This window comes from Prinia subflava, chromosome 21 (genome assembly GCF_021018805.1).
Source record: "Prinia subflava isolate CZ2003 ecotype Zambia chromosome 21, Cam_Psub_1.2, whole genome shotgun sequence".
In the NCBI taxonomy this organism is placed as follows: domain Eukaryota; kingdom Metazoa; phylum Chordata; class Aves; order Passeriformes; family Cisticolidae; genus Prinia; species Prinia subflava.
In genome coordinates, this window is record NC_086267.1 from 1,514,641 (window position 1) to 1,542,306 (window position 27,666).

Below are 27,666 nucleotides of genomic sequence, written 5' to 3' on the forward strand. Positions count from 1 at the left end.
CTGTTGGTGTATCCTGGGATCTGAGGAAATGCCAGCTCAAACATGAAAACTGGGCAGAAAAGGTGCAAATGTAATAGAGTAATGTATATATTGATATAGCACAAAGGGAAAGATGCTGAGAGTTTGTTATTGTGGCACAGAAAAAGACACTTAGCTCAATCTTTGGAATTTTGCCTTATCCCTGAAGTGTCCAAGGCCAGGCTGGATGGGGCTTGGAGCTCCCTGGGATAGTGAAAGGTGTCCCTGCCCATGGCAGGGGGGGAACAAGGTGAGATTTAAGGACTGTCGAACCCAAACCATTCTGAAATTCTGCCATTCAAAGTCCCCAAGTGCTGCCAACGAGATGCCAGGTTCCAGGCACAGGTCAGAGATGGGGTCTGCACTAGAAAGATGTTTTATTCTTGTATGTAATTAATTAAGATTTCACATTAAAGCAGGGCAGGGGCCTTCACCTCGTTAACATGTTCATTCTCCTGATCAGCTGCATCCTGAATTCCGGGGTGTGCTGGGGGAGCTGAAGGCACGGGTGTGGATCCTACAGAGCTTCATCGATCCAGGAAAAGCCTCCGGCCGTGGCTGGGAGGGCAGGGCCGGGCAGGGCAGGGCAGGGCGGGCGGTGCCTCTCCGGAGGCGGTGCCGGCTGTCCCGGCCCGCCCTAGCGGAAATAGTTGGGGCAGTCGTGCGCGCTGAGGCTCCAGGCGTGGTCGAACGCCTGCACCACGGCCGGCAGCAGCGGACCCTCCTCGCTGTAGTCCAGGTTCTGCTGCAGCTGCTCCATGTTGGACATGCCGATGATCACTGCATCTCCGAGAGAACCCTGGGGAGACACGGGAGGCCTTGCTGATCCCGAAAGAAAGCTCACCTTTCCAAGTTCTCCTTTTGCCAAACCGAGCCTTTCTTTCCACTAAAGAACAGGCAGGAATTAAGCAACTGACACCACAGATTCTGCTCACTCGGCCAGGACATCCCCAGGTCACTCCAAATCCTCTTTGTGATGGGCTACAGGAATATTCAGGGGACATCAGGAGTATTAAGCATTAGTTTCCTAACCCAGTGAAAGGCAAGTGCTCTCCTTGCAGGGAAGTTGAGTGCATGGGAAGCCAAGACTCCAGGAACTGGCACCCAAAATCTTCCACTTGAAGCTTCCCCTTCTGACCAGAGGGATACCATGGGCAAAGGCAGAGCTGCCTCACTGCTGCTGCCTGGCAGAGTCTGTACAGCAATATCCACTCTGGAACGCCACCATCCCACGGGATTAAAAGACACCTACACTGAATTTCCCTGTGTGTGAGCCACAGCAGCAGTGCCCAGGGCTGGCAGCAGTGCCCAGAGCTGGCAGCAGTGCCCAGGACAAGCCCTCACCTGCAGTTTGGAGTGGTTGTAGAGCCAGCGCAGTGCAGCTGACGCCAGGCTGGGTGCAGTGGAGCCATAAGCCTCTTTCAGAGCTTTTTCTACTAGTGCAATTCCCTCAAAATTGTGTTTTTTCCAGTACCTGCATGAAAAGAAATCATTCTTATTGCCTTGGGACCTCTAGTCACTGGTATATCTATATTCCAATCAAAAGGCTTTCAGGAAGCCTCATACAACTCTTTGTAGCCTCTGAGGACTTCTGCAGTCTCCCTTGGGAGCTGTGAGGAAGCTGAGCCTAAAATCCACCCTGCAGAGCTCAGTCACACACCACAGCCCCAACCACCAGTGCTGCCATAATCCCAAGCTTTGGTCAGTTCTGCTTCCTCTCAGCTATTTCAGTGTTTTTTAATGCAGCCATTGCTGCTCATCTGTCAGCTGGGGACATACCTGTCCCTGTAGGCCTGAGCCCAGTCGTTGCCAAAGAATCTCCCCGTGGGCTGGCGCGTGTCCTTGTCCTCGTACTTGTACTTGCCGGTCAGCAGCCCCCCTGTGAAGGAGGGAGCAGCAGGGTTGGAAGGGCTGGCTCTGCAGGGCCCCCATTGCACAGGGTTTCACCCCAAAGCCTGGTACCTGTTTCACCCTTGCCCCTGTACCTGCCAGCGGGTTGTAGGCATAGAAGCGCAGCCCGAAGTGCCTCAGGCAGGGGAACAGCTCGGTCTCCACCTGGCGTGTGGTGGCGTTGTACATTCCCTGCACAGGGTGGTAGAGAGCCTCAAACAGAGCTCAGGGCACAGCAGCAGCCTCTTCCCACCCTTCCCTGGCAATACCCATCCAAAAGAGCAGCTCCAGATCACACAAAGTTATGATTTGCTTAGGGACAGACTCGCTGAAGGACTGCAAAAAATTTAAGTTCCACACCACAGGAGTTGGTGACTCCAGCAATGAACACACTGAGCCATTTCTGAGCAGTGACCTCACTCAGCTTCCTGAATTTCCTCACTGAAAGGGTGGCCAGGCCTTGGCAGGGGCTGCCCAGGGAGGTGTTGGGAGTCCCCATCCCTGGAGATGTCCAGGAAGGCCTGGGCGTGGCACTCAGTGCTCTGGGCTGGGTGACAAGGTGGGCATTGGGCATAGCTGGGACTGGAGGCCTTTTCCAGCCTCAGTGACTCTGTGGCTTCCCAGACTAACTGCAGCAGATTCCTTCTGTGTTTATATCTGGCACGCTGGGGCTGGTCCTAGATGTGGGGAGCCCAATCCAGGCTTGCCCCCATCCCTCACCTGGTACACAGTTGGCATCACCCAGTTGTTGTACTTGCAGATGGTGCAGATTTCTGCCACCTCCCACGCGGCGTAGTTTGACAGGCCAAGCTCTTTAAACTTCCCCTGCAGAGGAATAAAAGGGAATTCAGTTCAAGTGTTTCAAAGTTCATCTGGATCCAGACAGCACAAGATAAGTACAGTGAAAAGGACAGTCACCAAATTTTAGTCCAGAAGGGTTAATTCCTGTCCACGTTTTCTGACAGACTATGAATTATTAAGACATAACAAAAATATTCCCATTTTTCTGTTCATTTGGAATTCACACCTTCTAATTTAAACGGAATAATCAGATAAACGAAACTCAGGAATTCTTTACCCATTACCAGCACTAATCTTAACCCAGACTGTTAACAGGGCTGGAAGCAAAGTTCAGATGTTCCAAGAGCTCTTGGGAACAAAGTGCACCACATGAGCACACAAAGAGCAGCGGCTGCTCAGCTCTGCCCTGGGCTCTGTCTCCTCTTCCCAGAGCTGCACAAACCCAGTGCTGCAGATGGGCACAGCAATCAGCCCTGGTTTAAAAAAATAGAAGTGGGAAGGAGGGAATCAAGGATTGCCCAGGCTTGGACTCTGCACTTTACCTCTTTGTGCAGCTCGTTGCAGGCACGCAGGGTCTCCTCCACCGGGGTCCCGTGGTCAGGAGCGTGGAGGTAGAAGAGCTCCACGCTGCTCCTCTGCAGCCTCTGCAGGGACGTGTCCAGCTGGGAGCGCACGCTCTCCGGCTTCAGCGTCTTCCCATCCCACGGGTTGGCCTTGGTGGCCACTTCCACTGGCAGAGAGACAAGGGATGAGCAAGGACGTTCCCACCTTGAGGAGGGGAGTGGGGGTAAGGGACAGAACCCAAGTGTTTGAGGTGTCTCAGGGAAGGAGGGTCTCCTCAGGAATCCCGTCAGCCTGGCAGGGGAGGCTCTTCTCTGCAGGGACTGAGGGGACAGGGAAGGTCTGCTCCTCAAGGGCCGGGGGTCAGCACCAGTAGGGGGATCCCTTCCCCTCACACAGGGAGAACTGCCAGGGGATGGGCCTGGGCAAGTCCCTTTTCCTCAAGGAGGCAGTCAGCCGGGCAGGGACCATCCCTCTCCTCAGGGAATGGATGCTGGGGAGGGTCCTTGACCTTGGGGACAGCGTCAGACTGGCAGGGAAGAGCCTTCTCCTTCCCCAGGGAAGTCCCATCTCCTCAGGGAAGACTCTCCTCAGGGAGGGCATTAGCTTAACAGGGAAGACTCTGCTCCTCAGGGAACAAATCCTGGGCAAGTCTCTTCTCCTCAAGGGCAGTGCCAGCCTGGCAGAAGAGATGAGACCCTCTCCTCAGGGAAGACCCTTCTCAAGGAAGAACCCTCTCCTCAAGGAAGAACCCTCTCCTCAGGGCACGGTTCCCTCTCCTCAGAGAAATCACCTCAGGAAAGACCCTTCTCACAGAACGAGTCCTGGCCAAGTCCCTTCTCAAGGACAGTGTCAGCCTGGCAGAGAGGACTCTTCTCCTCAAGGCAGCCCCCTCTCCCCCGAGGGCAGACCCCTCTCCTCAGACACGGGCCCCGAGGCAGCCCCTCTCCCCGCGGGCAGCCCGCCCTCCGCCGCCGTACCGGGCTCGGTGCCGCCGGCCAGCAGCGTGCCCAGGATACGCTCGGACTCTCCGCCCGCGTACATGAAGGCGGTGTCGACGAGGCGGTACCGGCGGCGCAGGAAGGCGCTGAGCATCTCTCCGCTGGCCTCGGGCCCGGCTCGCCGGCCCATCTCCATCGCGCCCAGCACCACCGCGGGCCGGGCCCCGCCGCCCGCCGCCGCCGCCATCGCCGCCCGCGCCGCCATCGCGCCTGCGCGGCCGCGGCCCGCCCGCGCCCCGCCCGGCCCTCACCCGGCGGGGCCGAGCCCAGAGAGAGCCCCGAGCTCCGGAGAAACAGCGACTTTGGGAAAGGCAGCACCGGGAACCCGCGGGGAGCGTGTGGAAAAGCGGCGGCTGCGTGAAAGGGCTCGCTGAGTTCACGCTGTGGGTCTGTGGAAAACTGCCGGCTTCAGGCAGCTTCCTGAGACAGCGGCTGAGGTGGCAGAGGAGCGGCGGATTTGGGACAGCGGTAAAGGAAACCCGGCGGGTGTCTGAGGAGTTGTGGATTTGCGAAGAAAAACAGCCCAAGTTTCAAAAAGAGCGGGTTTTCGAGGAAAAATAGAGTTCCGAACCGCGTCGGTGAGGAGGAGAGTGCCGGTGCTGCGAGGACAGGTTGGGTTGGATTTCGGCTTCCCCTCCGTTTTTGTTTGTTTGAGGGGGGGATTCCCCTTCTTCTTCTTCTTTTTTTTTTTTTTTTCCTTCTTTTTCCCTTCTTTTTCCTTCCTTTTTCTTTGTTTTTCCTTTTCCTCTTCCATTTCCTTTTTTTCTTTCCTTTTCTTTTTTAAATTTTTTTCTCTTCCCCCCCCCTTTTCCTGCTTTTTTCCCTTCTCATTTCTCCTTCATTTCTTGTTCTTTCATTTCTTCTGTTTCTCCTTTGAGGCCAAACCCTGCCAGGCTGGCAGCAAACCCAAGGCCAATGAAGGTGTATTATCCACGAACCATCCATTTTTCCAGCATGAGCCAGCACCCGGAGGAGCTGCAGCCCTGTCCCTCACACGGATCCCTGTCCCTCACACAGATCCCTGTCCCTCACACGGATCCCTGTCCCTCACACGGATCCCTGTCCCTCACACGGATCCCTGTCCCTCACACGGATCCCTGTCCCTCACACGGATCCCTGTCCCTCACACGGATCTGTCGTTCCCCAGTGTTATTAAGTTTTCCCTGTGCTGTTCCCTTTTCCCCAGCGGTTCCATGGCTGCGCGGCGCTGGAGGGGTCTCCCCTTTGGGAATCTCTCGGATTGTCCCAATGGCTCCCGCTGGATCATGGATGTGTTCAATGAGTGTGCTCAGGACAGCCGGGATGTCGCCAGCATCGTGCTGGGGCTGGGCTCCATCGGCTGCTTCATCGCTGCAGCCTTCCCGTGAGTACCGCTCCCAAATCCCTGGGCACCACTCCCAAATCCCGGAGTATCGCTCCCAAATCCCGGAGTATCGCTCCCAAATCCCGGAGTATCGCTCCCAAATCCCGGAGTACCGCTCCCGAATCCCTGGGTATCGCTCCCGAATCCCGGAGTATCGCTCCCGAATCCCGGAGTATCGCTCCCGAATCCCGGAGTATCGTTCCCGAATCCCGGAGTATCGCTCCCAAATCCCTGGGCACCGCTCCCGAATCCCGGAGTATCGCTCCTGAATCCCGGAGTATCGCTCCCAAGTCCTTGGGGATCGCTCCCAAGTCCCGGAGTATCGCTCCCAAGTCCCTGGATGTCGCTCCCAAGTCCCTGGGCACTGCTCCCGAATCCCTGGATACTGCTCCCAAATCCCTGGGCACCGCTCCCGAATCCCGGACTATTCCCCCCACATCCCGGGGGATGGCAGAAGCCGAGCTGCCAGCTCAGGATGCTGGAATTGTTAAATCCCCCACGGCAAAAGCAGCGAGGGCTCTGCGGATTTCGGGTGAGGGGAGCGGGCAGCGCAGCCCCAGAGCCGCGGTGTTGTTGCTGTGCCTGGCAGCCGGAATGTCCCGCGTCAGGCGGGACAGGTCACACTGCAGGAATGTCCCCAGGAGCCCTGGGGCGCTTGGAAGTGCTGACACCAGGGTGGCAGAGGGGCACGTGAGGGGTCACGGTTCTGTCGCAACCAGAGGGGAGGATCCTGCAGCTGGGATCATCCTCCCTGCTCCTCCCACGGGGCGCTCGGTGAGCACCGCTGGGGCTCAGGAGTTCCACCTGGGGGAACCAGGGGAGCCTGTGGCCTTGCTTTTCCTCCCGTGGCTGCTTTGGGATCCACAGGAATCCTGGGGATGGCTCCCAGGTAGCGCTGAGGGTGATGTTTGTGCCTCTGCTCAATACCCTGCAGGCAGTTCTACCAGGCCTGCAGAACGGGCATCATGGACCAGGCTCTCTCCATCTATTTCCTGCTGGGATGGCTGGGCGGAGACCTCCTCAACCTCATCGGTTCCTTCCTGGCTGACCAGCTGCCCCTGCAGGTAGCGGGGCCGGGCTGGTCTCAAACACCCCAGCTCCAGGCAGGAGGGAGGGGCTGGGGGCTGCTCTATCCAGCTCTGGCAGCCAGAGACACAAACTGCCCGGGGTGCTCCCTCTGCCCCCAGAAATGCTCCCCTCTCCCATCCTTCCCATCCCGGGCTTGCTCCCTTTTCCACTCCTGAGTGTGGTCCGTTCTCTCCCAGGGATGCTCCCTCTTTCCCCCGCGGGGATTCTCCTTTTTCCCCCTCTTGCTGTTTTCCCTCCTCTCCCAGGGATGCTCCCTTTCTCACCCCCCGGGTTGCTCCTTTCTCTCCCTCTGGGGCTGCTCCCTTCCCCCCCAGGACACCCTTCTCTCCCAGGGTTGCTCCCCTCTCCCCCAGGGACACCGGGAGAGCAGGGAGCATCCCAGTGGGACCATCCCCGCCCTCCCAGTCCCTGCGGGTGTCCCCAGCACGTCCCCTCCCCGCAGGTGTACACGGCCATTTACTACGTGCTGGCAGACCTGGGGATGCTCTCCCTCTACTGCTACTACCGGGTGAAGAACGGGGGCAGAGCCTGTGAGTTGGGGCAGGGCTGGGGGCACTGGGAACAGAGAGGGGGATTCCAGGGGGCTCTGGGAGCCTGGGGGGATTCCAGGCACAGTTATTAGATGCCTCTTATTGTTTGCTGGATTGTTGTTTTTTTGTTTTGTTTTTTTTTTTCCTTGGGTAATTTGAGCCCCTAGGAGAGCCAAAGCCAACAAACAGGTGCAGGCTGGGCATGGGGCTTCTGCAGACCCTGCAACCCCCACCACGATGTCCAGGCTGAAAACAACCTCCCCGTGAGCCTCCCTGGGCACAGGAATAAATAAATCCCCCACAGTTAGGTGGTGACTCCACCTCGGAGCTGGGAACCACAGAACTCCTGACTCAGGCAGTGCTGGCAGGGAAAGGGGGAAGTTTTGTCACTGTTTTGGGGGTCAGTGCTCCAGCCTTGCAGGGGAGTTCCTGTCTGTTCTACTGGAGTGAAAAGGGAACCTGAGCAGTTCTTGTAGGGTTTAAACATCAGAGAAACAGAAAATCCCCTTTCCAGCACTGCTGAACCTCAAACAGGCTCCTTGGGACTGGGATAATTATTTAACTTCGTAAAGACATGTAAAGTTATCAGCCATTGGTATTTGACCCATCAGACACATAGTTTTGTTAAGGTGCAGAGCTTGTTTACTGAATATAATCACTAAAAATTACTGAAAAATAATAAATTACTACTAACAAACAAGCCACAGCAGGGCTTGCTCTGGCAGGGATATGAGAGTGAGTTAAGACAGTGAAATCTTCTAGTGGGGATGATTTTTAAGAGCCCTAAACCCAAAGAAACCGAGATAGCAGTGGTTTCCTCCCTGATAAGGTACAAATTATCACAGGGAGACAAATCACATCAATCACCCACAGCAGCCACCGTGAGATAAGGGAGAGTTTGGAGGTTTCTGCACCCCAGGATGGTCCTGGCGGCCCCGGGGCTGTTGGGGATTGCTGGGTTCTCCCTGATCTCCTGTGTCTGGCTCCCTGCAGTCCCTGCCCCCATCAACGCCGCCTTCGTGTTCCTCTCCGTGGGCTCCCTGCCCAGCCTCTCCCTGCTGGGCAGCGCCGAGGATCCGGGGACCTTCAAAGGGAGGGCTCTGCTGTCAGCCCCCGGGGAGGAGCTCGGACCAAAGGTGAGCCACTGCCCCAACCTGGGAGACAGCTCTGGGTGGGGATGTCCTGCTGGATGCCCTGATCCCAAAAATCCACCCTGGACACCACCACGGGTCTTGGGTTAGGCGCTGTTCCTGTTTTAGGACCAAAGTGTTCTCCAAGAGACTGTTACTGTTCTCCAGGAGACTGTTACAGTCTAGGAAGGTGACACTGGAAAGAGAACTTTCCCAAAGATTCCTCCAAAGTTCAGGAACAGTTTGCTGCAGGATTTCAGACATTTCAGGGCATTTTCACTTCAAACTTCGAGCACTTCTATGGGCCTGCTCAAGAGTCAGCTAACCTCACATTTCCCACATCTCTGTTTGCAAACAGACTTTATCTCAGGTAGCTGCATAGGATGGACAGTCTCCAAAAAATGTGGTTCCTATTTTTAGGAAATTTCAGACTTCTCTCCTTTAATTCTTTTTCCAATTACCCAGATTTATATATGTTATTGAAAATCAAACAAGCAAGAAAGTGCAGCAAGGTAACTCAGTTGGCTGAAACTGAAGGTGGGTTTGCAAAATAGTTTTGCTCTGGCAATAGAAAAGGACCCAATAAACCCAATTCCTGTTATAACAGATTGCACTGGGTATTTTCCTGTGGCAAAGTGAAATTTAGTTATCAGTTGTCATTACCACCGGGCTGTCAGAGGAGGGGAGCTGGGCACACACAGGGCTGGGTGTGGCTGTGCTGGGGCTCTGAGCACAGGGGCTGTCCCTGTCCCTGTCCCTGCCTTGCAGCCTTTCTCCAGGACTGAAATCATTGGATTTACCATCGGCTCCATCTCCTCTGTGCTCTACCTGTGCTCCAGAGTGCCCCAGATCTGCACCAATGTGAGTGCCCAGCCTGGGCCCTGGGGCTCCTCACGTGTCACTCTGAGGGGCCTGGGGGTCTCCTTTCTCCTCAGGAACTTCTCCTTCCCCTTTCTCCCTGCAGGGTTCTCCTTTCTCCTCAGGAGCTCCTCAGGAGCTTCTCTTTTCTCCCTGCAGGGTTCTCCTTTCTCCTCAGGAGCTTCTCCTTTTCTCCCTGCAGGGTTTTCCTTTCTCCTCAGGGGATTCTCCTTTCTCCCTGCAGGGTTCTCCTTTCTCCTCTTTGCCCCCAGGCCCCATCTCTGATCATTCCATCAGGTACTATTTCTCTGTATTTATTTTTCTCCCCTTACTTTAACCTACCAATATTATGAGGCTGGGGCTTTCATTTTGTCTTATTTACAGGCCAAAGGGGAACTAAAAGACTCTCAGCACTGAGTCACCACTTCTCTTTTTCAATGCTGGGGGAGAGGACGATTAATGTGACATTGTGGAGACATTTAGGAGAGCTGCACCCAAGCTTCTCTCCTCTCCCTCCTTTCCCAGTACAAGAGGAGATCCACCAGCGGGGTCTCCTACTCTCTCTTTGCCCTGGTGATGCTGGGGAATTCCCTGTACGGCCTCAGCGTCCTCCTGAAGAACCCGGAGCCGGGCCAGGGCCAGGGTGACTACATCCTGCACCACCTGCCCTGGCTGGTGGGCAGCCTGGGTGTCCTGGCCCTTGACGTGGTTGTATCCTTTCCCCTGGGCTGGCATTGGAGCAGCAGGGGTGGGGTGATGCTGCTCCCAGGGTGATCTGTGGGGTTGCACCGGCTGGGAAACGCCTCCGCCCTGGTTTGCTCTGAGCTCCTTGTCCCGTTCCCCCGCTCCTGGCACAGCCCCGGGGTGGTGACAATCCCCGAGATCCACCCTGTGAGTGTGCAGAGCCTTGACCTGTCCCCAGATCTCCTTCCAGTTCCTGGCGTACCGGAAAGGACGGCCGGGCAGCCTCGAGGAGAGGGGAGCTCTCCTTGGGGAGCAGGATGGGAGCCCCGAGAGCTGACAGACGAGGAGGAGGAGGAGGATGCACGTGAGGAAGGAGGCCTTAGGGCTGGGCAGAGCGGCCCCTCCATGCTGCTGGCTCCTGGCAGAAGAGACCCTGAGCCTGTGGGTGACACCTTGGGCTGCCAAGGCGGTGGCAGAGGATGCTGCTGGGACACCTCATGGTTCTTTGATACCAATGATGCTTTCAGGACAAAAGGGAATTTTTGGATACCTCAGTTGCTCTTTGCTGCTCCAGTGCCCACAGCTGAGCCTGGTCGCTGCTGCATCTCCTGAGGGTGATCTGGAACTTTCCTGGTGCTGTAAAACGTGGGGAGGGGACAGGGAAGGCTGAGCTGCACAGACATGGGCACCACTGTGACCTCACAACTCTCAGCTCCTTCTGGAACACACAGGACTGGATCCAGTGGGGAAGGAGCAGCAGAACCAAAGTGTTCAGTCCACACCCATTTTAATTAGCGTGGCTCACCCACCTATAAAACCCATCCTTCCCCACCTGCCTCCCTTGGTTTCATTGGGCTGCTTTACCTGGCAGCTCCTGCCTCTCCTAGTGTGTCCCAGTCCCATTTCTCTGACTTCTCATTTTTGCCTCACCCATGTTTTAATTGCCCAAATTCCTTGGAGAAGTTGCTCCATTGCTGTTCCCCAGAAGAGCTGCCTCTCTGCTTGCTCTGGTTTTTGGTTCCTGCCCTCTCTCCTTGATGAATTTATCAACTTCATGAATTTATCCCCAGCACTGCTGAGTTTATCCCCAGCACTGCTGAGTTTATTCCCCTCTGGGGCCCTGAACTCAGCACGGTGCTCCTCCACCAGGGAAGGACGGAAGCAGGGGTGCTCTGGGACAAGCTGTGTCCCCCTGAGCAGTGGAGGTGTAGCCAGGCTCCCTCCCCTGTGCTGAGCTCTTCCTGCTGGGGATGAGCAGCTCAGTCTCCCTGGGAAAATGAGAGAAACCAACCAAAGCCTAAAACCCTTCAGGAAAAACGATCACAGCTTGGCTGTGAAAACAAGAGCTTTCCTTTTCCTGCAGCTGGTATCAGCTCCTCCTTTTGCTTCCCTCTCCCCTCTCCAGCTCCCTTCCTGATACCCAGCATTGCACCCCTTTTGGCTTTAGCTCCATTATCATTAATTTATGATTCCTCAGCACGTTTATCCTTCCCAAGGAAGTTCCTCTGCTTTGTCCTCACAGTGAGGACACCAATCCATGGCTCCACAGCTCAGCCTGCATCTCACATTAAATGGGATTGCAGCTGCCCAGTGCCCACCAGGCTGCACCTGCAGGTTCACTGAAACACAGGCTGGGCCAGGGCTTGGGACTGACCCAGCTGTGTTCAGAAAGGAAACAAAATTTTCAGTCTCTCTGAGCCCCCTGAACTGAGTGAGGGGGTTTTTACTGGATGAATTCATGATTCTGCCCCTCCACATCCACAGGCAAGGGGGCTGCTCACCTCATCCTGAAGCCAGCAGCATTTCCTTTCCTGCCTTTCCCTGGGAACTGTAAAACAATTCCCATCCAGTTTTAATCCAAGCCATGAGCAAATCCCTCAGCCCTGCCACTCACAACACTAAATCATTGTCACATACCTTTTCCTGCCTTGTCCAGACTTTTCCTAAACCTGGACAAAGAACAGCTATAAGGAGGAAATAGCACATATATATATCTATGTATATCATCTATATGTATCTATATATCACATATTGTCACATATTGATGTATCTATATATCACTATATTGTCTGTCCCCACAGGTGTACCTGAAGCACGACTTAGGTACAAAGCTGATTTACTCTGAGTTTAGCAGGGCTGGGCAGGAAGGAGCAAGGCCAGCAGCTCACACAGCTCACACAGCTCAGCCACTGAGGCTGGAATCCCACCGAGGTTCCCACCCCTGCAGGTCCCTGCTGCAGCCCTGGCCCCGTGTTCAGGATTTTGCAGAGGAAAACATTAAAGCAGAAAAGGCCAAGCAGAAACCACCAGCCCTGAGGGTAACTGAGCACCTCACCAGGAGCCTCCCCCTCCCAGAGCTCACACAAACTTCTCCAGCTTCAGAAAAGGTTTGTGTTGGGACAGCGACCAAATCCCAGTGTGTTCCCTGGGGGATCCCGTCCTTTCCCAGCCTGTGTCCCACAGGAGCCCCAGGACCTTACACGGGCCCTGGGTAAACTCTGGCCACGTGCAGGGGTCTGGCTGGGACACAGGTCATGGTACAGAGCAAATTAGAGCACGTTAATTAATCAGTGTCCATGCCCACAGCCCCCACGTGCAGAGGGTCACACAGAGGGCGATTCCCAGAGCCATGGGGAGCCCAGCAGATCTTTGTGTGCTTTGGTACAGCCAAAGCCTGGAGCAGGCAGGGAACCCAAAGCGGTGCCAGGTCCCTCTGCCCACCCAGGGCTCAGGGGGGGACGCTGGGGGAGGGTCCCAGGTGACACAGGGAGCAGCAGGATGGGAGGGACCCCCAGCCCAGCACAGCCCCTCTGCCCAGGGCTGCACCCACAGGAGCCCCCGGGCCATTCTTATCAACCCAGCACAGCTGGGCAGACCCTGCTCCCCTGAATCCACCTGGATCCACATCTGCTGATGCCTGGAGCATCAACCCAGCACCTTGGAACGCCAGCAGAGTAAGGCAGGGCCAAAGGGCACTGGGACATCACACCCCCCTCCAGACAAACATTCCTGGATGCAGGACAAAAACAAACCCCAAGTAACCCTGCAAGGAAGGAAAGAGAAACAAGGAGGACACAATCACACACACATCTTCTGGGATTTTTTTTGTTTTTATTGTTTTAGTCTTTTTTTTTCCTTTTTTTTTTTTTTCCCATTTTTTAGTATGGAGGCTCAAGTATCAGATGTCGATTCAATTTAAGCTTTACAAAAAAAAATAAAACAAACCAAAAAATCGAAACAAAAACCCCTTTTGCATTCCATAAAAATCGACAGAAAAGCGCCTTGGAACCAGGCTATAGAAGAGCAGAACTTTCAGCAGGTCTCCAAATCACCATCTCCTGCACATCTGGGTTACTCAGCATCAACCCCAAGGAACAGCCTCTCTTCCCTCCCTCCCTCCAGCCAGCCCCTGTCCCCAGCCCCCAAACATACGTGGAATAGATTATTTTACTTTTTTTTTTTTTGTTTTTCCAGTTCTTCCTCTTTCACACACCACAGTATTTAATAAATTTTTTGTTTTACATTTTTTACACCAATGTAACAAAAGGCAGGAGGGGGTGAGGGAGAAAAAGACAAACAATGATCTGTGGTGATGCATATAAATGGGGGAGGTGGGAAAGGGGGAGGGGGAAGAAAAAAATAATGCATGGACTTCTACAGAAACATAGCCTAAAGTCTTGATAGTAAAATGTGGTGGAAAGTAGGTCTCAGAGACTGAAAAAGTTTGTACGGCTTTATTCATGGGGAGAGCATGGAGAGTATTGGATGCAAATTGTGAAGTGACCAACAGAAAAGGGCAGGGGATGATTCTCTATGAAAGGAACCTAACGAGTGCATGGCATGGCTGGTTAGCACAGACAGGACTTTAACTTTGCTGCTTTCTCTTCAAAGCCTCCACCAGGTCGTTTTTAAGAGCTTCTTGTTTTGATTTGTCTGCAAAAGTCTGCACAGACCTGCGGGGAAGAAGGAAAGGCGGGGTCAGAGGCGGCGCAGGGGAGGGCAGGGCTGGGAGCAGTCCTGGGAGCCCGGAGGAAGGAGAAGCCCCTGAGCCCAGCTCAGCTGTGCCTGCTGGAGCCCGGGGAAAGGAGAAGCCCCTGAGCCCAGCTCAGCTCTGCCTGCTGGAGCCTGGAGGAAGCCCCTGAGCCCAGCTCAGCTGTGCCTGCTGGAGCCCGGGGAAAGGAGAAGCCCCCGAGCCCAGCTCAGCTGTGCGTGCTGGAGCCCGGGGAAAGGAGAAGCCCCTGAGCCCAGCTCAGCTGTGCCTGCTGGAGCCCGGGGAAAGGAGAAGCCCCTGAGCCCAGCTCAGCTGTGCCTGCTGGAGCCCGGGGAAAGGAGAAGCCCCTGAGCCCAGCTCAGCTGTGCCTGCTGGAGCCCGGGGAAAGGAGAAGCCCCCGAGCCCAGCTCAGCTGTGCCTGCTGGAGCCCGGGGAAAGGAGAAGCCCCTGAGCCCAGCTCAGCTGTGCCTGCTGGAGCCCGGGGAAAGGAGAAGCCCCTGAGCCCAGCTCAGCTGTGCCTGCTGGAGCCCGGAGGAAGGAGAAGCCCCTGAGCCCAGCTCAGCTGTGCCTGCTGGAGCCCGGGGAAAGGAGAAGCCCCTGAGCCCAGCTCAGCTGTGCCTGCTGGAGCCCGGGGAAAGGAGAAGCCCCCGAGCCCAGCTCAGCTGTGCCTGCTGGAGCCCGGGAAGGAGAAGGCGACGTGCCCCAAGTGAGAACACAAAGCAAACCTGCTCTGGCAAGGACTGGCACCAGCGCCTCCCCAGCAGCTCCGCCCCCGCTGCTGCTGCCGGAGGGGATTCCCAGCGGTTTGTTACAGCCTGAAGGAGCCCAGCGTCCCACAGCGAGGGGGGTTAGAGCTCCTGCTCCCACAAAGGCCACAGAAAATCCAGCCCTGCCTGGAGAAGGGCCAGGCTGGGCAGCTCTGACCCTTCTGCAGGATTGTTCACCCAGGATCGCCTCGGAACCTCCCGCCTGCCTCTGCACCAGTGGGAAAAGCACCAGAGGTTCTGCTCTCAAATCTGCTTTTTTTTGTACCTGCCCTAAGGAATGAGTGATCAAAGCAGCTGAAGAAAAACAGAGATACTGTCACAAGGTTACTGCAGGGCTTCCCTTGGCCTGGAAGCTTCACCTTTCAGGAATCACCTGGGATCGGTGCCCTGGAAGGTGCCTGTGGAGGAACCTCTGATTTCAATGAGACAATAACAAATTTCCACTTTTTACAAGGCCCCTCTTAAATAAATTAATAGCATGGGTTCTAACCAGAACCAAACTTTTCCAGAGTGGCTACCACAGAGAAGTGGTAGGATCCAGCTGGATTTCTCCCCCCCTAAACCACATTTCACAGCCTTTACAGCACCTGGGACGGTGGAAAATTTCCCTGCCTGTGGCAGGGGCTTGGAATTGGATGAGCTTTAAGGGCCCTTCCAACCCAGACTAGTCCAGGATTCTGTGATTCAGAGCAACCTCATTTTCCCTGGTCGCTGTCTCCTGTAAACAAGGCTGCTCTTTTTGGTGGTGATTTTCCTACCATTTTTATAACAGTATTTCCATTCTCTTGTCTCTGGAGACTTCTGCTGCTTTAACAAAAACATATACATTTATATTTGCATTTGTCATAGGCTGATGGTTCTTGGCCACCATCAACAGAGAGTGAGTTCCCCCTTTGTCAGCTGGGTGTGTTTGAAACGACATCTGTAACTCGTTAGGAACTGGAGTGGAAGGTTAAGGTGGCTCGGGTTAGTCACTGCTGTGCACTCCTGACACTCAGAGCTCCAGAGAAAACGAGCACAGCAACAAATCCCTCTGCAGGCTGTGCAGAGCACCAGCAAGTGGAGGCTGGGCTTGAGCAGGGCTGCACTTCAAGCTCCAAGGAAATTCAAAATCCACCAGGCTCAGGGACTCTCAAGCCATGGGAGGAACCAGTCTGGGTTTTTTTCCAAACTGAGACTCCCAAGATTTCATTGTGCAGGGAGGACACTGGGATTACAGGGAATTTCCTCATGGAAGTGGTGTACACAGGTGTAAAAATCTGCTGGTGCCCCAGGGACAGAGTCAATTCTGGATTGAATCAGCCCAATCCCACTGCAGGCTCAGGCCCACGTGCTCCTCTCCTGCTCCCAAGCCAGAGTGCAGAGTGCTAAATCCTGCCCAGTTCCGAGCGTGAGGTCTCCGTGGGCAGCAGCAACATTTAAAAGAAGAATAAGGAACAGTTTAGTGGCTGCATTGAGACAGAACCGGGGGTGGCGGGGCTGCCGCCGCTGCTCCCTGCGGGATTAGGGGTTAGTTCTTCCCGTTACCATGCAGGGGCTGGGCTGGTGAGTCCTGGTTTAGTGCTGGTCACACCTCACAGGCAGCAGGGTACCTGGATTGGTTTAGTTATCAGGCTGGATGTAGATCTGGCGCTGGGTCAACACTTGAGAAAGTTCCCTCTGCAACTGCTTATACTTTTGGTTGTCGGGAATAGCATCGATAGATCTACAGAGAGCAGCGGGAAACCGGGGAGCAAACAGGGAAAAGAACAGTCAGAAAGAGTCGGTAACGCAGAGCTGGGGCTCTGGGAACCTCCAGGAGGAGAAGGGGACACACACAGGGGGAAGGAGCAGGGAAAGGCTGGAGGCGCTCCGGGGGTTTCCATCATGAGCTGGGGGCCAGGACAGACTGAGGGTGGGGAGACACAGGAGAGATTCAACCACAGCAGAGATTCAACCACAGCAGAGATTCAACCACAGCAGCTCAAGGCAACGTCCACAAGAGAAAGACTCAGCTACAGACTCCCTGTGATGTCAGGAAAAGGTTCCTGGCTAAACCCTGCTCTGCACAAAGGAAACTGAGGCTGTTCTCAGCTGGGCTTGGGGCAGAACCCAGAACCCCTCCCACAGGTGCTGCTGCTCCCTCTGCCCACAGCAGCAGGTGCTGCTGCTCCCTCTGCCCACAGCAGCACCAAGATTTAATTAACACCATTTTTCTCTCTTGTTCCACATCTCAGTGTGTGAGGGAAGAGCAGAGCATTTCTTTGTGCCTCTGGTTATTCTGCATTACTGCACTGTGCTGGGAGGTCTCTCTGTACTTTAAAATGAAGGGATTTGGCATCACAGTTCTGCACTTTCCTCTGTGAGCATGAGAATTACCAGCTTGGGATTTCCATGTCCCATCCCTGTCCAGGAATGAGCAGGGGCTGAAAAGTACAGCACAGTTTCCCTACAGAAAGGCACAGGGAATTTAATCTCTTCTCATACACTGCATTTTGACCAGTGGTGTTGAGAGAAAGACAGGATTTAAAACAAAGTCTAAACACCACAAACCACTCATGTCATGACTTAATTCTGGGGCTATTTTTAAGGACAGCAGAAAGAGAAGACAGAATTTAAGTACAGCTTGCTGGATTGTGAAGAATAAAACTAATGAAAAATAATCCAAAAATACAAGTGTTAGTTGGGCTGTTTTGCTCTTGGTGAGGGAACAAGGGATTAAAACATTGCTTCAGATTTCTGCAGCAGAAGAGTTCCCTGAACTCCACACAACAAATATTGTCCCACAGCACAGGGAGGGGAAAAAGCAGCTCAAGGCTGGGGTGGCACCACAGGGATGTGAAGAGTCCCCACCCCCTGCACTCCCCTTACCTCAGCCCATTAACGATGTCCTTCGTTTTCCCAAAATAAATCTCGTTCAGTGTACTTCTGATTTTGTTCTCCATGTCCTGGAAGATGAAGTAACACAGGGGCTCTTTAGTCACCTCAGCTGCCTGCAGGGCCCCTCTGAGCACAGCCCCCGGAGATTCCCAGCCCTGATCCCCACCGGGCCCGGCCTCTGCTCCATCCCAGGCTCTGCTGCTGCTCTCCCCTCCCAGTCCGTCCCTCCGGGCCACGGGAGCTCCCTGCACCACGAGAGGGCAGCTTCTCTCCAGTCTGCAGCTCTGCAGAGAAGGAAAATGCATCGCCCCAACCCTCCCGTGCAGCTTCTCTCCAGTCTGCAGCTCTGCAGAGAAGGAAAATGCATCGCCCCAACCCTCCTGTGCAGCTTCTCTCCAGTCTGCAGCTCTGCAGAGAAGGAAAATGCATCGCCCCGGCCCTCCCGTGCAGCTTCTCTCCAGTCTGCAGCTCTGCAGAGAAGGAAAATGCATCGCCCCGGCCCTCCCGTGCAGCGTCCCTGCGCTGGAGCAGCTCCAGTGCCGAGTCAGCCCCTCAGGATAACCACGAGCCCAGGTTCTGTGCTCAGGGGTGACTTTGAATTCTTGGCTTGTTCTTTAAAGCTGCACAACAGAGCTCTGAGAGAGATCTTGTCACAAAGCAGCTTTTTTTTTTCATTGCATTGCTTCCACTCAAGCAAAAAACTTTAAAAAGGAATCAAAAAAGAAATAGCTGCCTTTCTTTAATTTCCTACTTCCTTAAAAATGCAACATAATTGAGAATTTCCTCCTTTCTTGGCTGCAAAAATCAAGGAAATCTGGAACACCTTCAGTCAAGACAGTCAGTGGTGCTGCTCCTTGTGAGCAGCTCCACCCCTCGTGCTGAGCTTCCAGCACTGAGAGCTGCCACAAAACCCAACACCAAACCCAGTTCCAGGGGATTTCCTAAGCACTTGATACACACTGAACTTCCAGTCCAAGGGACAGTGCTGTGCAGCAACCTGACTTGAAATAATTCTCCCCAAAAACTGCTGCAAAAGCAAATGTGGGGGTAGGAACTTGCCAATTGTGCTCAGGAAAGGAACGCTCATTGTCCAGAAGTCAGTGCAGGAAACGAGGGGCAGAGGGGTGGCTTTGTACCCACCCCAGCAGGGAGGGATGGAAGGAGGAGCACTGAGCCACCACACACCGAGCAGCAACAGGAATTACTGATTATAAAAGAAAATGCACCAAGATCTGAGGAATGGGACTGGACTTGGGCAGAAGAACCTGCACTCACCTCTACCAAGCGGCCGATGTTGGCTATGTGTGGAGAGGAGTCACTCACAGTCTCGTCCTTCTCCATCTGCAAGGAAAGCACAGATCCATCACAGGGGGTGTGGGGCAGGGCTGGGGTGGGTCTGAGCAGCTCCTCCAGGGTCCAACACAGCAGAGCGTGCTGAGAACCCCAGGGCTTGCCACGGACACAGGCTGGCAACGGAGATGTGGAATAAAAACCAGCAGTGAAAACAACCCCTGCTGCAGACAGGCCCCAGAACAGGCACTGCCTCCCCACTGAGCAACAGCCAAGGGTCTTCTACAGGAGAAACTCAGAGCTGGATCTGCTCAAAGAGCTCAGTGAGACCCCCAGTGCAGGACCTGAACAGGACACAGGCCCTGAACCAGCTGAGATATTCAGAACTGGGAGCTGGAACTGCAACCCTGCCCTGATTTCATCTGACTGTGCCTCCTCCACTGCCCCACGGTCTGTGCTAAGGGAAAGTCCATCCTCCACAGCTCCTGAGGTGAGAATCGTGCCCAGGACACAGCCAAGCTGCTGAACAACGAAATCAGACCCAGCAACCTCAGGAAGATTTGCTGAGACAGCACGAAAACAAAACTGGGAGACAAATGCAGTGGGAAGAACAGTCTTCAAAGGGTTTTACTAATCCCACTGAATTCTCTTATCCATCTGTTCCTATCCCTCCCTCAGGGCACAGTTTAAAAATCTGGGCCAGCCACAGGTTTCTTCTAATAAACCAAGTTTGTAACAGGCTTGGGGAAGCGTGTAATTTACTTGGACCCCCGAAGGCAAAAGATAACCTGGAAGAGGGGGAGAAGGAGCAGCAGGACATTTAATTTTGCCTTTAGACCGTTTACATGGAATGGAGACGCTGCCTGGAGAAGGGACCCAGCTGCAGTGCAGGGACAGAGCAAACCTGAGCCACACAAACACAAACACAAACACAAACACAAACACAAACACAAACACAAACACAAACACAAACACCCAGCATGGGCAGTTGGGAATTAGGATCAGAGTGCCCCAGTGTGGGGCAGCTGGGAGCTGCCAGTGGGGCAGTCACTGCCACAGGCTCCCTGCCCTGCCTCCTCCACACCTGGACAGGCCCAGCTCTGTGGTTAAGCAGCAGAATCTGAAAATAGAATTATTTTTTTAAAAAAAAAACCCGTATATTATTACATCTCCATAAAAACTGCTGCCAGAAGGAAAACATTTTTATGTGCTCTGGAAGGCCAGATGTTACAGGAGACTGTTTAATGGAGTGCAGAGTCAGGATCAGCCATGTCCTACAAACAGTTGGGTTTTGTTGAGTTGGGCTTTTTAAAGGTTCCTTCCGGGGGCTGGCGCTGCACAGGCTCAAGCTGCAGGACTGGGGCTGCCTAAATAAAGGGGATTTGCTTTGAGGGGAAATTCCCTCTACAGGCTGATGTTGAGGGGCAGCTGATGTTCCCCCTGTCACTCCCCAAGCGCTGAGCCCAGTCCCAGCCCAGTCCAGCCCAGTCCCAGACCAGTCCAGCCCAGTCCCAGCCCAGTCCAGCCCAGTCCCAGCCCAGTCCAGCCCAGTCCCAGCCCAGTCCAGCCCAGTCCAGCCCAGTCCCAGCTCTCCTGCAGCAGATCCAGGGCCTGGCTGCTCCGAGTCTGACTCACAGGGAAACTCCTCTGGGAGATCTCCAGGGCTGGCTGCTCACTTTGGATGTTTCCTGCACGGAATAAAGCAGCTGCCTGGGCTTTCTGTAAACATTATTTGGAGGAATAATATAAAGAGGGACATTTTAAGCTGGATAAGCTACTTTGTTTCATCATGAAACTGTCTGAAAATACCAGCAAAGGCAGAAGGGAACTCATCCTCCATTTTGCTCTGAAAAGCCAACAACACCCAGCTGCTCTGGCCACAGGGCAAAGTGAAAATCCCTTTAATGAAACACAAACAGCAATGTGTGCCAAGGGCTCCCAAAGCCACAGGCAGTGGGATGAAGGCTCCAGGTGGAAAATATGTAGAATTATTTGGATATCAGAAGGCTGAATCTGGCCTGCCTCTGCAGCACTTATTTCAAACTCTAACCAATAAATGGAGGCTGTGATCTCTGCAGGAATCAGCTGAGAGCTGACCCCATCCCTGCACAGAGATTTGCTCTCAGCAGTGTAACCAAACCCAGCCCATTTCCTTTGCCAAACTGTCCAGCCAAAGCCACGGACAAGCCTGGGGGTGCTACACGACTTTCACCTGCCACTTCCAGACCTCAACTCCTCTCCTCCCTTTTTCTAAACTATTACAGAATTGAAACTCTGTGGAATCCAACCCAGACCTCAGAGCCCACCCCATTCACCCCTGCCTTGGCCAGGGACACCTTCCACTGTCCCAGGCTGCTCCAAGGCCTCTCCAGCCTGGCCTTGGGCACTGCCAGGGATCCAGGGGCAGCCACAGCTGCTCTGGGCAGCCTGGGAGGTGCCAGGGCCTGCCCACCCTCACGATGGAGAAGTGAGGCAGAAATAATTCCCCAGACAAGCCCTGCTGCCCCCTGCACCCCAGCACTGCTCAGCTGGTGATAAAGGGACTCCAGGACACTGGTAGCTCCTGAGGGGGAGCTCAAGGACCACAAGCAGGTCCCACTGGTGGAAAAACAAAGTTACAAAGTGTGGCAGTGGGTGGGATGAGCCTTTCCCAAAGCTGCCCTTATGGAAAGGGATGAGTCTGGTAAGTGCTGAGCACAGGGACTTCCCTGGGTGATCAATGGCAGAAATCTGCTGGGGTTTCACTGAGCAGCAGCAGATCCAGGGCAGCTCTTCCTGCAGGCAGGGACTGCTCTGTTTGCACAGCCCAGCCTTCACCCAGCTCTGCAAAACCTCCCGCCCTCGCTAGAGAGAGTTCCAAGTTCAAAAATCAGCATCTGTGCTGCTTTAATCCCAAATCTCAGGCCTCACTTCCCTGTGACTTTACATCCTCCCCACATCCCCAAATGTAAATAAACCACAGGTCTGGAGCCAACTTCTTCCTCAGCAAACTCAGCCCCCCAGGCTCCCCCTGGCTCAGGAACACACACAGGTTCTTTGTGCACCAGGACATCTCAGGAAGGCACCTGCTCGTCCTGCCTGCAAGGAGGGGCTGCAGAAACCCGTCCAGCAAAGTGCAGTGCTGAGTGTCTGCCAGGAAAGGGGGAGCGTCCCCATCTCCTGTGCCCCAGTGAAACAGGATCACTCAGCTGCTCTCACCCGAAATAAAAGTGCAGCCTAATGAAACCTCAAACGCAGCCAAGGCCGCTCGGAGCCGCGACACGAGAGAGTCCCACACACACAGAGGGGCCAGGACCCCAAACCTGCCAGGGAAAAACATCTGCCAAACATCTGCCTTCAATCTGCAGGGCTGGGAGGTACCTGCACTCCCTGGAGAACGGGCAAGGGAATTGAAAAGCTGCTGGCACGTTTCATTTCCCTGCAGGTCCCGCTCCCTGTGTCCTCTCTGGCAGTATTTATGTAGAACAAGGTTTATTCCTAAAAATTCCAGCCAAACCCCCTGGGCAAAGGGGAGTCTCTGCCACACAGAGGCACTGCTGCAGCCAGGACTAACCAAGGGTCCAGGGTGAAGGTGTCACTCCAGCTTTAATTATCCCAGAATTACAGCCCACGGATCCTGTGTGCCTGGAGCTGGCTGAGAACTGAACTCACCCTCTCAAGATAAATTAATACGTGCACATACATAAAGCAATTATGCATACAGGTAAATTGTACTAATTAGTGGATATGACAACACACAGGGGTTTGTGTTGCACACTCCTGTGTGGGAATAAACACCCATTCCTCTACTGGATCAGGACTGAATCTGAAATTCTGTCACTGAACTGATAAACCAAAAGCCTGAAACTGCAAAATCCACCATGCAAAGTAAATTGAAGCTACACCAAGGGGAGTTTTCAACTTTCCAAAACAGGCTGAATCCTCTGTCTCCCCCTTTCATTATTCTACTCAAATGTAAAATGTATTCTACTCAGTCTACTCAAACGTAAAATGTTTGTTTCTTCCTAGAAACAGAGACAACTCATGTTATAGCAGATGAAAAACTGCACTGGGAAACCCAAGGGAAAGTGGTTCAAGGCACTGAAGAGAGATGTCAGCTCCCAGTGTGTGAAATCAGACACAGGCCAGGGGTGTCACCTCTGAGTGGCATCTCCCCAGCAGGGACCAGCACGTGGCCCCAGGGCAGCTGTGGGGACACTCCAAAAGAATCCCACAATCCTGGAATGGTCTGGGTTGGAAGGATCAAAGCCCACCCAGTGCCACCCCCTGCCAGGGGCAGGGACAATTCCCACTGTCCCAGGCTGCTCCCAATCCCATCCAGCCTGGCCTTGGGCACTGCCAGGGATGGGGCAGCCACAACAACAACAACAACACCGTGTCTTGAAGAGAGAGGGAAAAACCCTGCTCAAAAACTCAGTGCAGCATTTAGGAACAGCCCAAGCAGGATATTCAAGAAAGGCAGAGTTTCTCCAGATGGTCTTGACAAAGGCAACAAACCCCCCTGTTAGTGTCAGGTGCAGGGCAGCAATGTCTCACCTCCAGGAAGTGACTGCAGAGAACAGCAATTTCTGGAATATTTCTTATTGCAGCTCCAGGCTCAGCCCCACCACGTGGCACCCCCTGAGCTGTTCCTGGCCAGTTCCTGCCCACCAGGTTAATCACTCCATCAGCACTCAGAAAATGCCCCCTCTGCACCACGAGGCCAGGCTGGTTTGGGAGGAAGGGCTCCCACCACAGTTCCCTTTCCTGAGAGGCTGCTCTGCCATCAGGGTGTGAGCCAGGACATGGCCAAGCTGTGAACACTTCAAAAGCTTCCCCTCAAACACCAGGACATCTGCTGCTCTCATTTTGGGATCAAAGGTGGTCAAGTAGCTGAAGTGCTGAGTTGACCAAAACTGTGTAAATTCACCATGTACAAAACATTACTGATACCTGGCAAGGTGAAACTGCAACTGAACTGCTGTTCAAGAGGAAACTAAAACCAACTGGAAACTAAACCCAATTCTTCATGGCTCGGTTTGCTGCAGGCTGCATAAAGGCCTGCCCAAAAAAGGAGAAGTGAAACTTGCAGAGCTGGGGTGATGTGGCAAACTGGATTCAGAGCCAAGCCTTGCACTCAGGAGTTCAGTCCTGCTGCAGGTGAGCTCCCAGCTGGGGACACACAGAACCCCTCGAGGGTGCAGAGTGCAGCTCCCTCCTCAGGTGCCCCCAGGCTCCCCTGTGTGTGCAGGAGCTGCTGGCTGGAGCCAGGCCTGGCCTCCTGCACCACATCTGAGTCCAATGTTCTGCTCCTCAGACGATGACAGCAGCAGGAATCTCCCCACTGCAGCCTGGAGAGGGAAAGTCAAACCAAACAAGGCCTGGCAGCCCCGGCCAAGGTGTGCTGAGGACACCCACCCTCCACAGGCCCTCGTTTTCCTTGGCACAACTCCTGAGGCCACGGCCAGAGTCAAGCCCTTGGCCTGCACTTCACAGCTCTGGTTTACAGGATTAGCAAGGCCTGTGATTAAATATTTGTCCATGTCACTGTTAACTCGGGTGTAATTACTGCAGGAAGAGTCAAAAAAAGGCTCTAAACTGTCTCCATGTGCCTTTTTCCTTCACTTGCTTTTCCATCAGCTTCTTCAACATCAACACGGAAAGAAAAATCACCCAGGCTGGGGCAAGCTGTGCAGGACTAACCCAGTTCCAGTCCCCCTCTGCAATCCCAGACCCTCCTGGCCTTCACCTGGCTCAAACCTGGACAAAACCAGGAGGTTTTTAACAGAGTCTGCATTGTCCTTTGTATGGAAAGCCCCAGCCTGCCCTGGGAAGGCTCATAAAGGAGTTTCAGCTGCTGCCAATCTCTGCAGTCACTCCTGACCTTACAATGTGCCTCCTGTCCTGCAGAGTTTATTGCTCTGCTCCAGTCACTGACTTCCACAGCCCAGAGCAGCCCAGCTCAGCAGCAGGGAGGCAGAGGGCTCTGGCAGGTGGTGGGGCAGAAGCAGCCTCATCCAAGGAGGTGCAGCTCAGCAGGGACTGCAGCTCTGCTCAGATCTGCCACCCTGGCACCTTCCTGGTACAAACCAGCCCTCAGGAGGCAGCCAAAGTCATTAATGCTGGCACAAAACCCCCAAATGTTTAGGACAGATTCATCTTATTTTTTTAGGAAATTTTTAAAAATCAGTGTCCTGGTACTGCAGGAAAAAAAAACACTAAAGGAATATCCTATGTAATTGATGTCCTTAAAAAAAAATCTTACCATCAGTGCAAAATACAACTTTGTTCTCGGTGGTTTAGCTGGCTTTTAAAAGAGAGATGTAAGAAAAGAAGTCATCCTGTATTTTTATAATCCCATTGGAATCTTCCAGCGAGAAAGTGGGCAAATCTTACAGATAAAAATATTGGATAAAAATACCCGCAACACGCCTGGAAGAATAAAAACTCTGGAATACCAAAAGACAAACTGAGACCTAGCAGCAAGTCTAAACTCCTACCGAATGTTTTATATTTTTAATTGCAAGCTCAGTGTGTCAAGCACAGTCCAAGGGGCTTCCTGGTAATTCCACACTGCATTCACCATTTCCCTGGTAATTCCACATTCACCATTTCCCTGTGCTGCAGAACAGCAGGAGAGGAGATGTTTATCCATTTACAGCTCCAAGCCAGGGCTCTGTGCCTGCCTGGGCTGCCTTACCTGTCTGGTGAGGCTCCCCCCCAGGTTCATGGTACCAGAGCCGGTTTTGTTGGTCTGCAGCCACAGCATCACCGTGGAGGTCAGCTTGTAGTGGGCAGTGCGGCCACTGGACTTCTCCTGCAAGTGGAGGGGACAGAAGGGGACAGGGACACAAGGTTAAACCCCCCTAAAGCTAAGTGGGGGCTGGCAGACCCCACAAGCAACAGGGCAGGTGAGCCTAACCCCACTCACACAGCACAGTCTCTTAAAGACAATCCTAAGTGTGCACATTCCTCTAATTTTCCAAAGCAAATCTAGTTAGAGCAATTTACCCTCCTATTACCTTGTTTTTATTACCTAATTAGTGATATTTATCTGTAGCTCCTTATGTTAAAAAACCCCCCACATCTCAGGATCACATGCACAGAAAGTAACATACCTTCAATTCTTCTGGGATTCTTTTTGATTACAACCCTGACTTATCTCTATCCAAATTGCTTGGGGGCATTTTCAAAAATTAACAAGGGAAAGAAGTTTACAGCCCTGACACAATATTGCATTGTTCAGTGGAACACCTGTGCTCCTTAATTGTCTGGAATTAACTGGGTTTTGTTTCCACCGGGGTGTCTCAGCTGCCCCGGGGCTGTACCTGAACCTCCACCACGTGGATGGAATCCCAGCACCCCTTAATCTTCTTTGATCCATCTCCAGCCTTCTTAATGAGGATCACCCCGGCAAAGCCATGATCCAGATCCCAGAGGTAGACAGAGGAGACTCCACCTTCGAAATACCTGCAGGATGCAACCCCAAGGCGAGTTAAAAGCAAGCAGGACCCAAGCCAGAGTCACACATCGATAATAATAATCTTAAATAAGCAGAATTTCCAAGTCCTAACACAGGTTATTTTATTTCTTTCAAGACAGCACACTCTCACAGTTACACACCCAGAAACACAGCAGTTCAAATCACTTAAATCACAAAACAACTGCACGTTTCTCTGAAGGAGAATAAAGGTCTGGTGAGAACCAGAGCTATTTACAGATTTCTACAGGACTTGAGCAAACATTTCCTCTGATTCCAATTACCTACAACAGCTGGTAAAAGCACAAGCTACAAAGTGGGCTGAGAGTAAGGCTGTATTTTACAATTTGGTCCTTTTTTCCCCTCTTTTCCCTCGCTGTTGGCAAAGTCTGGAAGTTCTTTACAGCAAAGTTCACTAATTAAGACAAAAGGGAGCAAGTAAGTAACTTTGTGTTGCTGCTTCCAAAGTCTGTGTGAGGCTGACACTGATTTACTGCAAAGGGAGCTGAACTGAAACCAGGGATCTCAGAACTGCAGAGATGCTGTTGAGGTTTTATTATCCCAGCATCACATATGGGAAACAAGAGAAAATTGTTTCGATTGCCTCAATGTCTTTTGCTGAAAGTACACTCAGAAAACCAACAAAGCAAGGGGATCTGTGGAGCCCCACTCCCTGTGCACGACACTGGTGCAGATGGAAAATGCACTTTATAAAATAAACAACCCAACGCTGTTGGAAGAAAGATGCACAAGGAGTAATTTTGTCTTCTAGAATTGCAACCCACAGCATTTTACCCCTTCCATTCCCAAGTTTCTAAAGCCGTAAGGAGGATGAAGGAAAAGTGAATAATAAATATTTGTTCATGGCACACAACTCTCACATCTCAGGGGTGATCATGGCACTCAAGGATCACGTGAAAGGAGGAGAGGAAACTCCATCAACAACACAAAATGCTGGTACTTGGACTTTTCACTGCCTGCAGGAGGGCAAAATGTCATTATCCAAAGGAACGAGGAGCTGCCAGCACTGCCAGCTCCCAGGAGATGACCCTGGCCTGCGTCCTGCCTCTGTCACACACCCAGCAGTGACCACACGAGAGGAAATCATCCCTCATGGTCAACCTGAAAAATTCATCGAACCTTCCCAGCTCTGTGCTCCCCTCCCTTCTAACCATGGGCCTGCCAGTTGGGAATGGTGCTTAGAATTCAATTTATTGTCATTTGGAGTTCATGGGTTACCTCCAAGCATTGTGGATTAAAGCACACCAACCCCACCCTGCCAACAGTCAGGGGAAAAGGCACTGGGGGTGGATGCCAGTGACACTTTCACACCTCCAGCACATTCTGTGCACTCACACATCAGCTCAGTACCTTG

At 53.3% G+C, this 27,666-nt stretch overlaps 3 protein-coding genes across 4 annotated transcripts in view; 1 reads left to right on the plus strand and 2 right to left on the minus strand.

Annotated features, from left to right (window-relative positions):
• Window positions 1-376: 376 nt before the first annotated feature.
• AKR7A2 (aldo-keto reductase family 7 member A2) lies at window positions 377-4,501 on the minus strand. Its single transcript, XM_063417303.1, has 7 exons — window positions 4,251-4,501; window positions 3,252-3,439; window positions 2,629-2,733; window positions 2,004-2,100; window positions 1,798-1,897; window positions 1,363-1,492; window positions 377-817 (listed from the first exon to the last, which is right to left on the minus strand). Exons 1-7 carry the CDS (start codon window positions 4,474-4,476, stop codon window positions 656-658), a joined length of 1,008 nt encoding a protein of 335 aa, XP_063273373.1. The 5' UTR covers window positions 4,477-4,501; the 3' UTR covers window positions 377-655.
• A 37-nt stretch (window positions 4,502-4,538) lies between these two features.
• SLC66A1 (solute carrier family 66 member 1) lies at window positions 4,539-13,540 on the plus strand. The gene is made up of 8 exons (XM_063417304.1): window positions 4,539-4,882; window positions 5,458-5,634; window positions 6,569-6,698; window positions 7,166-7,253; window positions 8,247-8,389; window positions 9,152-9,244; window positions 9,767-9,952; window positions 10,164-13,540. The coding sequence occupies exons 2-8, from the start codon at window positions 5,465-5,467 to the stop codon at window positions 10,260-10,262; spliced, it is 909 nt and encodes a 302-aa protein (XP_063273374.1). The 5' UTR covers window positions 4,539-4,882; window positions 5,458-5,464; the 3' UTR covers window positions 10,263-13,540.
• CAPZB (capping actin protein of muscle Z-line subunit beta) overlaps window positions 13,017-27,666 on the minus strand; it is a 59,484-nt gene continuing 44,834 nt past the window's right edge. Inside the window, exons 5-10 of one of the 2 annotated variants that reach the window (XM_063417305.1) lie at window positions 26,140-26,281; window positions 25,512-25,628; window positions 18,818-18,883; window positions 17,534-17,610; window positions 16,276-16,388; window positions 13,017-13,878 (exon numbers count right to left, since the gene is read on the minus strand). In XM_063417305.1, coding sequence (XP_063273375.1) covers window positions 16,286-16,388; window positions 17,534-17,610; window positions 18,818-18,883; window positions 25,512-25,628; window positions 26,140-26,281 — 505 coding nt within the window. In that variant the 3' untranslated portion in view covers window positions 13,017-13,878; window positions 16,276-16,285. The remainder of the gene's footprint in view (window positions 13,879-16,275; window positions 16,389-17,533; window positions 17,611-18,817; window positions 18,884-25,511; window positions 25,629-26,139; window positions 26,282-27,666) is intronic. The other variant, XM_063417306.1, reaches the window with a different exon arrangement.

What these genes read in the sequence shown, in the direction of transcription:
- AKR7A2 (XM_063417303.1), bottom strand. Translation starts at nt 4,476, where the DNA reads ATGGCGGCGCGGGCGGCGATGGCGGCGGCGGCGGGCGGCGGGGCCCGG. An exon ending in GGCCGGCGGCACCGAGCCCG is followed by an intron (nt 3,440 to 4,250) that starts GTACGGCGGCGG and finishes TCTCTCTGCCAG; the next exon opens with TGGAAGTGGCCACCAAGGCC. An exon ending in GCAACGAGCTGCACAAAGAG is followed by an intron (nt 2,734 to 3,251) that starts GTAAAGTGCAGA and finishes ATTCCTCTGCAG; the next exon opens with GGGAAGTTTAAAGAGCTTGG.
- SLC66A1 (XM_063417304.1), top strand. Translation starts at nt 5,465, where the DNA reads ATGGCTGCGCGGCGCTGGAGGGGTCTCCCCTTTGGGAATCTCTCGGAT. An exon ending in TTCATCGCTGCAGCCTTCCC is followed by an intron (nt 5,635 to 6,568) that starts GTGAGTACCGCT and finishes AATACCCTGCAG; the next exon opens with GCAGTTCTACCAGGCCTGCA. An exon ending in GGGAGGAGCTCGGACCAAAG is followed by an intron (nt 8,390 to 9,151) that starts GTGAGCCACTGC and finishes CCTGCCTTGCAG; the next exon opens with CCTTTCTCCAGGACTGAAAT.